Source organism: Mastigoproctus giganteus, chromosome 2, assembly GCF_048544385.1.
Source record: "Mastigoproctus giganteus isolate SK-2022 chromosome 2, ASM4854438v1, whole genome shotgun sequence".
NCBI lineage: Eukaryota > Metazoa > Arthropoda > Arachnida > Uropygi > Thelyphonidae > Mastigoproctus > Mastigoproctus giganteus.
In genome coordinates, this window is record NC_143576.1 from 186,599,652 (window position 1) to 186,613,217 (window position 13,566).

The 13,566-nt window shown below is 38.3% G+C and overlaps 1 protein-coding gene across 5 annotated transcripts in view; it reads right to left on the reverse strand.

Moving 5' to 3' along the window:
* The window catches only part of LOC150089838 (KICSTOR complex protein kaptin-like), a 164,347-nt gene extending 156,723 nt beyond the window's left edge, over positions 1-7,624 (reverse strand). For 2 of the 5 annotated variants that reach the window (XM_090368855.1, XM_090368852.1), the window contains exon 1: positions 7,095-7,453. Coding sequence is in view for 1 of the 5 variants with exons in the window: in XM_090368851.1 (XP_090224977.1) it covers positions 7,336-7,449 (114 nt within the window). In the remaining 4 variants the exon portion in view is untranslated. Of the gene's footprint in view, positions 1-3,552; positions 3,601-7,094 lie in introns of those variants that run through there. The other 3 variants (XM_090368853.1, XM_090368851.1, XM_090368854.1) reach the window with 3 other exon arrangements.
* Positions 7,625-13,566: the final 5,942 nt, after the last annotated feature.

Sequence of the window (13,566 nt, forward strand, 5' to 3'; positions counted from 1 at the left end):
TTTCTAGTCACACCGACCCAGCAGGTCGAGATGCTGAGGGTTTTGCAATAACTAATGACCTAGCACAGATTGTTCATTTACCTACAAGAATACCGGACAATCCTAATCATACAGCCAATACGCTTGATCTTTTTCTCACAGACAACCCTTCTAAGTACAAGGTCGAAGTGAGAGGTCCTTTAGGCACTTCAGATCACAACTTGGTGATTGTCTCTTCTCCAATGGAACCTTTATCTCATGGCTATTTCCAACCTCGTGTTGTTTGGCATTACAAGAATGCAAAATGGGATGACCTGTGAGACTTCTTTTCTTCTTTTCCTTGGTCGGATTACTGTTTCAAAACTTCTGATGTCAATGTTTGCTCAGGTCATGTCAGTGAAATTATTCTTGCAGGAATGGAATCCTTTATCCCACACTTCACTTTAAAATCTCATCCTTTATCTAAACCTTGATTTTCCAATAAATGTGCTAAGGCTGTCCAAGAGAAGAATGTTGCATATCATAATTGGCTTGTTTCTAATTCTTCAGTTTCATTTTCTGCCTACACCAAAGCTCACAACAATTGTAAAGCAGTTATTAATCAGTCCAAACTAGAGTTTGAACAGGCTAAGAGTAGAAAACTTGCTTCTTGCCCTAATGGTAGCCGAGCATTCTGGTCTCTTGCCAAAGCTATTGGCCGCAACTTTTGCCCATCTCTGCTCCCACTTCTGTCCAAACCAGATGGTTCTGTTGTCACTTCAGCCAAGGATAAAGCTGACCTGCTAGCATCCCATTTTTCTTCCAGATCATGTATTAATGATCTTGGTAAAACACCTCCCACCATTCCCAACACGCTCCATTCAATGCCTCCTGTGGTCTTCCGTCAAAAGGATATCAGAAGGATTTTGATGAATCTTGATGCTAAGAAAGCTCCAGGTCCTGATGGTATTTCTCCACTTGTTCTCAAAACCTGTGCTCCTGAACTTACTCCTATTCTTTGCCGCCTTTTTTCACTTTCTTATTCCAAAGGTGTTTTTCCTTCTGTTTGGAAATTTGCTCATATCCTGCCAGTTCCTAAAAAGGGTGACAAATCCCTTCCATCCAATTATCATCCCATTGCAATTACTTCTACTCTTTCTAAAGTAATGGAGAAATCAATTAACCGCCAACTCTTAAACTACCTAGAAACCTTCCGTCTGATCAATGATCGCCAGTACGGATTCCGTCAGTGTCGATCCACTGGTGATATTCTGGCTTATGTTACCCATTTATGGACTAATTCAATGGAAAGGTTCGGTGAAACACAAGTAGTTGCTCTTGACATCTCAAAGGCTTTTGATCGTGTTTGGCATAAAGGTCTTCTAAACAAGCTTCCATCTTATGGTTTGCCAACTGTTTTTAGTAATTGGTTATCCAGTTTTCTCTCTGATCGCTCAATGAGGGTGATGGTAGATGGCTTTCTGTCTTCTAACTTCTCCACTAATGCCGGTATCCCCCAAGGTTCAGTTCTCTCCCCCACTCTTTTCCTCTTGTATATCAATGACCTTCTTCCATTGACTGGAAATCCTATCCATAGTTTTGCCGATGATAGCACATTGCATTCAACTTTCCATTTTGAGAAACCTTGTCCTGCTCAATCAGCTTCAACTTCTCGAAAATCTGCTACCAATTCCTTAAATGCCGATCTTCAGGTAATTCTCCAGTGGGGAAAAGATAACTTAGTTGATTTCAACCCTTCTAAAACTCAGTCTTGTCTTATATCTCGCAAAAAGGATTCTTCTGCTCCTATGCTTATCTTTAGTGACACTCCGATTTCTAGGCAAAATGATATATCTCTTTTAGGGATTACCCTTCTAATCTCTCTTGGCACAAGCACATTACAAATATTGCTTCCTCTGCATCTAAAAAACTTGGTTTTCTCTTTCGCTCTCGGCGTTACTTTTCTTCCAAACAGCTGCTCACTATGTATAAATCGCAAATCTGCCCTGCCATTGAATATTGTTTCCACATCTGGGGTGGTGCCCCCAAAACCTCTCTCAGGCTTCTTGATTCCATTCAGAAGAGGGCAGTTAGGTTAATTAATGATTCATCTCTAACAGATTCTCTCCACTCGCTTTCTCATAGACGCACTGTTTCTGCTGCATGCCTCTTCTACAGATACTTCCATGGGCACTGTTCTTCTGAATTGGCTTCTATAATTCCCGCTCTCTCTTTCAAAACAATCTGAACACGTGCCGCCACCAGCCAACATCCATTTACTGTCCAACTTCAAACCCACAGAACCAACTTTTCATCTTCCTCATTTATTCATTCAACTGCCGTTTTCTGGAACAACCTTCCTTCATATGCATTTCCTGAAAATTACAATCTACAGAAGTTCAAGTCCAATGTCAACAAATATCTTCTTTCGTCTTCTCAACCTCCAACCCAAGCATGGTACTAAGTACTATAGGTTCTAATAACTCTCATGTTTGGGGTTCACATAAAAAAAAAAAAAAAAAAACTGCAGGTTACCTACTCGGTGATACGAAATGCACCCCCCACCCCATATCATTTGGCTGGTAGGGAATTTCACTGTAGACACCATACAATCTGGATGGTATTCTTCACCATGTCTACGGCGAATCGTTTGTCTCCCATCAGAGCCATGCAGGTTGAATTTCTTCTCATCCATCCAAGAAAATAACTGACTTCCATTGCTCAGGGATCCATTTGACATGCGCCTTACACCAAATTAATCGGGTCTTTTTCATTTTTTGTGTGAGGAGGGGCTTCTTCTTAGGAGGTCAGGCTACAAGTCCATTTTTAAAGAGGCGTCTTCTGACTGTTATTGCACTTTTTACCACTCCTGTATATTCTTGCCATTCTCCTTTCAGCTCAGATGAAGAAGCTTTGTGGCTTTTAAGGTATAAGCACTTCAAAATGCAGTCCTGTTTTGGCATAGAGACTCATTTGTATCCAGTTCCTTTTTTCCTACCACCAGAACCAGTATTCTTGAGTTTGGAAAGAAATCTACTCACTGCCGACTGATTACAAGACACTCTATAAGCAATATGACAGGAAGAACATCCTTCCTCACATAAAGCAACAATAGCACTCTTTCTTCGTGGCATCAACTGCATGTAATCACCATCCTAACACAAGCAAGGAATGACTGCAACTCCTGCAGGGCGTGCTTATATAGCTGAAAGTAACAGTTGATGCTATATTATGTCATCACCTACGTGTGTCAATCTTATCTGGTGCAATCTGTAAGAAATATTGCCATATACTTACGTTATTCAGATGACAATTACAATTTTAAGGGGTGATGCACTTTCTTTGAACACCAGTGTGTATGTATATATATATATATATATATATATATATATAAAAAGAGAGGGTAAAAAAAATGAGGGAGATCGAGAGTGATAGCAGATAACAAATATATATATATAGAGAGAGAGAGAGATAAATATATATAAATATATATATATATAGAGGTAAATAATTACAAAACTGATAAAATAATTACAAAATTAACAAAATAATTAAAAAATTGACACACAATAAGGTTGTTGCCACATAACTTACAAAACTGGCTTCTCATCAGGTGTAAACGTGTCTTCATTTCTGGTGTGTGTATATAAACATAATTAAAAATGAAAACAAAATTTTGTTACCCTAATGTAATTTTGTTATCAAAATTAAAGAAAATTAAAATAAAATTTGTGAACAAAAAAAATTTTTTACAAGGATTAAAAGGGATTTTTTTTAAAAACGGCTTGTAAACTTTACAGTGACACTAAACGAAAAATTAAAAACTGGAATCAACAACATAAATTTCTAGAAACATATAACTTATTAGTCAAATCCACGCAAATGTAAAGAGGTTTGAAAACATAGTAAAAAGCAAGTAGCCATGTAAACAATAACTTACATTGTAGTTACATGTAAGGAAAAGGTGACAACGCAAATGTACACAGGACAAAACAAAACCAAAACTGAATAACATGCGTAATGAGATACAATCTCATTGTTTCTGTAAATTTCTATTTTCAATTCCAGTTTTTAATTTGTCATCTTCTTAGTGTCAACTAGAAGTCACAAAATGGAGTCACTGGCTAAAGAATTTGCTGATGCTATCGAGGCAGTGTTAGGTGGGTCGGAAAACTGCTAGCTTGGGGGGAGACAAAGACGAATAGATTAACAGTAGCCACTGGCAGAGGTGAAAGAGATTCTTGCACTGCTTCTATTGGAATGAGCAGAAGCCTGAAAAACAAGATGCAGGATATTTCAGAGACTGATGGGAGTCATTGCGGTACAAGTAAACACATGGGTTGTGTTAGGGTAGCTAAGAATAGAAATAGGAGCATGTATACTTGCGTGTACACCAATGCTAGGAGTTTAGTAAATAAATTTGATGAATTTGAGGTATTGCTCAAAACATCAAAGGCAGATATTGTTGGGATATCAGAGACGCGGTGTCACACAGATATAAGGAATGCAGAACTGGACTTTGGGGAGTACAACGTCTACAGAAAGGATTGACTGGATAGGAAGGGAGGAGGGGTTATGCTATTAGTTAAGAAATACATAAAATCCAAGGAAGTGAAGCCAGTGGACATCGCTGGACAGTGCAGTGTCGAGTCAGTTTGGTGTGACATAAGCATTGGCAGATCAAAATTGAGAGTAGGAGTGTGCTATAGGCCTAATGACTCTGATGAGTATAATAAGAAACTGTACAGGGAAATAGAGTGGGCCAGTAAATCAGAGAGTCTTATAATGGGAGATTTTAATTTCCCAGATATTGACTGGAATTTGGGGGCTGGTCACTCACACACTAGCAAGGCTTTTGTGGATTTATTGGATGATTGTTTTCTACATCAGCATGTTCGGGAGGCAACTAGAGGGAAGAATACTCTTGATTTGATTATCAGCAGTGATTCTTCATGCATTAAGAATCTACAGATAAATGAACCACTAGGTGACAGTGATCACAGTGTGCTGAAGTGGGATTTACTCAAAGAGGTAACTACCATTAGGGGTAAAGGGAAGGGTTATTGCTTTCGTAAAGGCGACTACGATGGACTGAGACAGTATTTAAATTCTATACAGTGGGACCAACTGATGATGTTACCAACAGCAAATGCAAAATTGGAAGCATTCAAAGAACTTATCTTGGAAGCTACTAGGCTTTACATACCAACTAAGAAATATTGTTCAAGGTTTAGGCCTAAATGGATGTCAGATGAACTGATGAGGCATATGGCAGAGAAGAAACATGCATGGGATTAAGGCTCAGCTGGACAGGTATTTTGAACGAACAGAGGGGTGAAGTGGAAGTGGTTTTTTTTTTTTTTTTTTGGCTGATGCTGCATAAGCTTGCTTTCTTGCATCAAATGCCTCTACTAATGCTAATGCTAAAGAAACATTGTAGGATCCTCTATACAAGACTGCAGTTATAGTTCACACACAGCATGGGTTTGTTAAGGGGAAGTCTTATCTAACCAATTTGATTGGATATTACAATGTGGTCATTAAGGAACTGGATACAAAAAATAATTTTGATATCATATACTTGGATTTCAGGAAAGCTTTTGATACTGTTTCACATAAAAGACTGCTGCACAAATTGGAACAGTATGGCATTAAGGGCAAGTTGCTGCTATAGATAAAGGACTTTGTGGACTAATCTTATTAGTGGATCCCCAGAGTTCAGTTTTGAGAACATTGTTGTTTACTGGATTTATCAGATTATGCACCTGAAGGGACATAAATTCAAATTGAGGAGACAGTTGCAGAATAGATATGCAGAAATTTGCCTTTTGCCAGTGGGTGGTTGATTGCTGGAACAAACTCCCATCTGTTGTTGTGAGAGTTGATAGCTTAAATAAATTCAAGGAAGAACTAGACAAACTTTTGAAGTAAATGGATGGGTGAAATGGGGGTTCCTTTTTTTTCTTAGCTGATGATGATGATAAGCATGCTTTCCTGCATCATATGCCTCTACTTTAACCCCACGAGCTCACATTTGGTGAGTATGGGCTTGGCAAACCCAGGATCCTGAGCTGGATATCATCATCCTTCTCTTTCTTGGTGATTCTTCTCTCTCTCTCAGGAAATTTTTTTGGCTGGTGTGGCATAAGCCTCAGGCTTCCTTGTATCATAGGGCTAGATAATAATAATACTACTACAAAGCTAACTGTAATGTTCACGAAATTTTCAAAAACACCCCATTTAATGCTTATAAAATTTTTATTTTGTTCACAAATTGAACAAAATAAAAATTAATTTTGCTACCGAAATAAAATTTTCATTTTATTTCGGTAACAAAATTTTATTCTACTTTTTATTTATGCCTTTTACCCTTTGGCTTGTGGTTTACATCAGAAATGATGACACGTTGCTATTTTGCTTGCAATCCTGGCTATTGACACCTGACATTTGGCTGGTTTTGTAAATTGAGTGGCAACATAATTATTTTATCGATTTTGTAATTATTTATCTCTTATTATACATATAATTTTTTTTTTCTTGCCACCGTCTTCCTCATTTTTTGCCCTCAATTTATTGTCCATTCTCTGCCTAGGTTTAGCATTATGCTGCCTTTGACTGCACTTCACTATTTCCTCTTTTTTCCCTTTTTCTACCTTCTTGTTTCAACTTCCTCGTTATTCAACACACACATATATATATATATATAGTAGTGGCATGTGATGCAAGAAAGCAAGTGTATGAGCTTATGCAGCATTAGCCAAAAAAAAAAAAAAAAAAAAATTACACCATTCCCTCCAAGTGCCTGTCCAGTTCCTCCTTAAATTTATTTAACCTATCATCTTCCACGACAGATGGAAGTTTGTTCCAGCAATTAACCATCCGCTGGCTAAAGGCAAATTTCGGCACATCTATTCTACATCTGTCTTTTCTTAATTTGAATTTATGCCTCCTTAGGTTCGTAATCTGAACAAGTGGAAGGATCCCAACAGAATTCAGCGAGCGTGCTCAACCCATTCAAGGCCTTGAATATATATACACACACACACACAAATATACAACATAATGTACAAAGTACATTCGATGCAATAACTGTTATAAAGTAATATAAAATAACTGTACAGTAATTGTCTATTCACTTATTTATCTAATCCACCAGAGTTTTGAATGCTTTGTTTTGGTAAGTTTTAATCCCTTGCTTATAAGGGTATTGTGTACGGCGTGTGCCTTTTGTATGCAATAAAGAGTTCTTCACAGAGAAGTACTACTCTGTGTTCTTTTAATCACAAGAGTAGTAAGATATCTTACTACTCTGTAGTTTTAATATTCATGAAAACGAAATGGCCGGGAAAAACTTATATTTTCATACAAGAAGAATACCTCAGCACGGGCCTGGAAGTTAGTTTGGTTGCTATGCAAGTTTGATTGTTGCCTGTGGGAAATAAGTACAATAATGTGTAAATGAAATTTGGTAATCCTGTACTTTAATGTCATGAGTCACGATCAGTGCGCCAGTCAGATATGTAGCGACATATCTTACTTCGCTGTGGCTCCAACCTAGCGTGAATCGTATTCTGACGGAGATTTCCAACTTGACTTAACATGCGACTTACTGACTATATATGTACTGGCAATGTACAATGCACAGATTATTACATTGTGGTACTACGTGGTTGTAGTACCACAAAGAGGGCGCTGACTCTCTTTAGAAAATACAGCTGGGAGTTACAGGCTCCGAAAAAAACGATAAGTGTTTGCTTTTTATTTACATAATTGTTATTTTATATTGTACTTAATACGTAGTCTTATAGTTATAATTACGCTGGTTATTTTTATTTTAATTTATATAAACAGTTTTTGTAGATATACGTAAACCGTTATTTCGTTCGAATCTGCAGGCATTGTTTTTGTATGTAGTGATAGGGAATTCAAATTTTTAATTGAGGTAGCTAGGTAGCTCTAACGTATAATTATAGAAACAATAATACGCTTCACTGTTTCTATTAGATAGCGTAGTATTGACATTTAATTTAATTTAATTTATTGATCTTATTAATTTAAAATATCATGCCCCAAACTAGAGCAGCAAAGCAACGGGCACAAAGTGGCAGGAGTGCTGTGACTCGGGGGAGAACTGAGAGGGGACGATTCTCCAACGCATCACAGCCTAAAAAAATGTGAAACTTGTGAAATGTTTGCCGGACTATCTGGAACGGAACATGATATTGCCATGGGTATGTCTTTGTGTGTGCGCGATGTAAGGAGTGTAAGGAAATCAGGCGACAATTCAGCATTGTTATGGGCCTATTTGAGAGTTTGAAGGACAGGGTGGATGCCCTCGAAAGATCTAAATTGAGGGGCCCATCAGGCTCTCAGCTGCCCACATCAACGCCAGAGCTTGCACTTGGACATCACGCAACACAGCGTGTTGCGTGATGACCCCAAGGCAGAATGCGCTGGTCCCAAAGGAACTAGTAGTTGTTGGTGATTCTATTGTCAGGAAAACGGGAAACATCCTTTGTAAAAAGGATAGGTGGAACAGGACCAGAGTATGTCTGCCAGGGGCAAAGGTTGATGACGTTGTAGAGCAGATATCATCTTTTAGGGGCACAAAAGGTGATATAGTTGTACTCGTTGGAACTAATGATATTAAGAGAAGGAGACCGGCAGAATTACTTAACAAGTACAGGTCACTGATGAAAAAAAGCCGTGAATTAGGGTTGAATTTGAAAGTGTCTGCAATTCTGCCCAGACACGATAGGAGGGAATATATGATGAGAGCCTTGTCGATCAATTCGGCCCTGGAAAGATTTTGCAAGGCTCAAGGGATAGAATTATTTTCAGCCTGGACTGTACTTGTTAACAGGAGAGACTGCTTCTACAGGGATGGGATACACTTAAATAGAAAGGGTGCAAGAATATTTGCTGATGCTATCGAGGCAGTGTTAGGTGGGTCGGAAAACTGTTAGCTTAGGGGGATACAAGGACTAATAGTTTAACAGTAGCCACAGGCAGAGGTGAAGGTGATTCTTGCACAGCTTCTATTAGAATAAGTAGCGACCTGGAGCAAGGGGTGTTGGGGGTTTCAGGGACGGATGGCAGTCATCGTGAAACAGGTGGGTATATGGGATGTGTTACAGTAACTAAAAATAAGAATAGGTGCATGTATACTTGCATGTATACCAATGCTAGAAGTATAGTAAATAAATTTGATGAATTTGAAGTGTTGGTCAAGACGTCAAAGGCGGATATGGTTGGGATATCAGAGACGTGGTGTCACACAGATATAAGGAATGCCGAACTGGAATTTGGGGAGTATAATGTGTACAGAAAGGATAGACAGGATAGGAAGGGAGGAGGTGTTATTCTGTTAATTAAGAAAAACATAATATCAAAAGAAGTGCATCCAGTTGATATAGATGAACAGTGCACTGTTCAGTCAGTTTGCTGTGACATAAGCATTGCAAAAGCAAAAATAACAGTAGGAGTGTGTTATAGGCCTAATGACTTGAATGAGTACAATAAACAGTTGTACAGAGAAATAGAGTGGGCTAGTAAATCGGAATGTCTTAAAATGTGGGGATTTTAACTTCCCAGATATTGACTGGAACTTGTGGGTTGGTCACTCACACACTAGTCAGACTTTTGTGGATTTATTGGATGATTGTTTTTTACAGCAGCAGGTTCGAGAGGCAACCAGAGAAAGTAATACTCTTGATCTGGTTATCAGCAGTGATCATTCATGTATTAGGAATTTGCAGATAAAAGAACCACTAGGTGGCAGTGATCACAGTGTACTGACGTGGGATTTACTTAAAGATTTAATTACCATCAGGGGTAAAGGAAAGGGTTTTTGCTTCCGTAAAGGCGAGTACAGTGGTCTCCGACAGTTTTTAAATTCTGTACAGTGGGAACAACTGACGATGTTACCAACAGTAAATTCTAAGTGGGAAGCATTCAAGGAATTAATCGTGGACGCTACTAAAAGTTTCATACCTATTAAGAAATATTGTTCAAGGTTTAGGCCTAAATGGTTGTCAAATGAACTAATGAGACTCGTAACAGAGAAGAAAAATGCATGGGATGCATATAAATTATCAAGCGACTCAGAAGCCTATGGCAGATACAAGTTAATCTGTAATTAGGTCACAAAGGAGGTTCGGCAGGCGAAGGCAGATTACGAGAAATCCTTGGCAAAAGATGCTAAGAAAAACAGCAAGGATTTCTTTACTTATATAAACTCTAAAAGGAAGGGGATGAATCAGATTGGTCCACTTGACATCGATGGATCGACTGTTGGTGATCCTGCTCAGATAGCAAACAAACTGAATGAGTATTTTGCATCTACATTCACACGTGAGGAATTATTAAGGTTTGAAAATGACAGAAGGTTATCAAATTGTAGCAGGATACTTAATGATTTTGTAATAACTGAGAGCAAAGTGGAAGAGAAATTGTTGAAGTTAAACGTAAGAAAAGCACCTGGGGTGGATGGGATCTATCCAGTTATATTAAAGGAGGCAGCAAAGCAACTATGCAAACCCTTAGCCATAATTATGAGAACGTCCTTGGACTCAGGGGAGGTTCCCACGGACTGGAGATGTGCAAATGTATCCCCAATTCACAAAGAGGGATCGAAGGGTGACACGAGTAATTACAGACCAGTTAGTTTAACTTCTGTTCCTGGTAAAATAATGGAGTCACTGGTTAAAGATGCATTGCACGATCATCTAGACAAGACTGCAGCAATAATTCAGACACAGCATGGGTTTGTTAAGGGAAAGTCTTGTCTGACAAATTTGATAGGATATTATGATGTGGTTACTAAGGAACTGGATGCAAAAAATAATTTTGATATCATATATTTCGATTTCAAAAAAGCTTTTGACACTGTTGCGCATGGAAGACTATTGCACAAATTGGAGCAGAATGGTATTAAGGGTAAGTTGCTAGAATGGATAAAAGGATGGATAAGTGGGAGAAGACAGAGGGTGGTAATCAATGGGTGCTGCTCTTCTTGGAATAATGTTATTAGTGGGGTCCCACAGGGTTCGGTGTTAGGTCCACTGTTGTTTTGTATATTTATCAATGATATTGATGAAGGTATATCAGGCTTAATGTCGTAGTTTGCACATGATACAAAGGTTGGCAGGGTTGTTAATGACAGTAATGGCAGTGTGCTACTGCAACAGGATCTGGATAATTTGGGCAGATGGACTAAGAAGTGGCAACTGAAGTTTAACCTTAACAAATGCAAAGTACTGCATATGGGTAGAAGTAATCCCAGAGAAACGTACCAACTGTGTGGTACTACACTTAAAGTGGTAGAAAATGAAAAAGACCTGGGAGTAATTGTGCAGGCAGATATGAAGTTTTCTGAGCAAAGCAGACAGGCTGCCAGGCAAGTCATGGGGTTTTGTCAATGATATATAGGAATTTTGCTACCAGGAAAAGGAGGTGATTATCCCTCTGTATAAGGCAATGGTCAGGCCACGCCTTGAGTACTGCCTACAGGTCTGGAAGCCTCATTTTAGGAAGGATGTACATTTACTTGAGCGTGTACAGAGAAGGGCAACAAGATTGGTGAGGGGAATGAAGGGATCCTCTTATTAAGAGAGGCTTAATTTCTGAAAATTGCAGTGGCTGGAGACTAGGCACCTGCGCGGTGATCTGATTGAGGTGTATAAGGCCTTGAATGGGTTGAGCACGCTGAATTCTGATGGGATCCTTCCACTTGTTCAGATTACGAACCTAAGGGGGCATAAATTCAAATTAAGAAAAGACAGATGTAGAATAGATGTGTGGAAATTTGCCTTTAGCCAGCGGGTGGTTAATTGCTGGAACAAACTTCCATCTGTCGTTGTGGAAATTGATAGGTTGAATAAATTTAAGGAGGAACTGGACAGGCAATTTGGAGGGAATGGTGTGATTTTTTTTTTTTTTTTTTTGGCTGATGCTGCATAAGCTCATACACTTGCTTTCTTGCATCACATGCCGGCACTACTACTACTACTACTACTACTAATTTTTTAATTCGTTTTCAGAAAGAATAGAATACAATTTCCTGACTACATAAAAATTTGATTATAAAATTAAAAGTAGACATTTAGAAAAACCATAATGGAAATTGGTAATTATTATTTTCAGGTAATATATTTTGTATTGCCTGAAAATAATAATATGAATATATTTTGTGATTATTTGTAATAATATATATATATATATATATATATATATATATATATATATATATATATATATATATATATATATATATATATATTTTTTTTTTTTTTTTTTTTATGAAAATCCCAAACACGAGAGGTATTACAACCTATAGTACTTATACAGTGCTTCGGTTGGAGGTTGAGAAGAAGATATTTGTTGACATTAGATTTCAACTTCTGTAGACTGTAATTTTCAGGAAATAGGTATGAAGAAAGGTAGTTCCAGAAAACAGCAGTTGATCGAATAAACGAGGAAGATGAAAAGTTGGTTCTGTGAGTTTTAAGTTGGACAGTAAATGGATGTTGGCGACACGTGTTCGTTCTGTTTTAAAAGACAGAGCGGAAATTATACAAGCCAATTCAGAAAAACAGTGCCCATGGAAGTATCTGTAGAAAACGCATGCAGCAGAAACAGTACATCTATGAGACAACGAGTAGGGAGATTCTGTTAGACAGTAGTCATTAATTAACCTAACTGCCCTCTTCTGAATGGAATCTAGAAGCCTGAGAGAGGTATTGGGGGTACCGCACCAGATGTGGGAACAATATTCTATGGTAGGGAATATTTGCGATTTGTATAGAGTGAACAGCTGTTTGGAAGAAAAGTAACGCCGAGAGCAAAGTAGAAAACCAAGTTTTTTATATGCAGAGGAAGCAATATTTGTAATGTGCTTGTGCCAAGAGAGATTAGAAGTCAGGGTAATCCCCAAAAGAGATATATCACTTTGCCTAGAAATTGGAGTGTCACCAAAGATAAGCATAGGAGAAGAAGAATCCTTTTTACGAGATATAAGGAGACTGAGGGTAAGTTGCTACAATGGATAAAAGGATGGTTGGGTGGGAGAAGACAGAGGGTGGTAATTAATGGGTGCTGCTCTTTGTGGACTAATGTTATTAGTGGAGTCCCACAGGGTTCGGTGTTGGGTCCTCTGTTGTTTTGAATATATTTATCAATGATGACGGTATAGCAGGCTTAGTGTCGAAGTTTGCAGATGATACAAAGTTGGCAGGGTTGTTAATGACAGTAATGGCAGTATGCTACTACAACAGGATCTAGATAATTTGGGCAGATGGGCAAAGAAATGGAAACTGAAGTTTAACCTTGACAAATGCAAAGTACTGCATATGGGTAGAAGTAACCCCAGAGAAACGTAACAGCTGTGTGGTATTACACTTAAGGTGGTAGAAAATGAAAAAGACCTGAGAGTAATTGTGCAATCAGATATGAAGTTTTCTGAGCATTGCAGACAGGCTGCCAGAGCAGGTCATGGAGTTTTGGCAATGATATATAGGAATTTTGCTGGCAGGAAAAAGGAAGTGTTTATCCCTCTGTATAGAAGGCATTGGTCAGGCCACGTCTTCAGTACTGCGTACATTTCTGGAG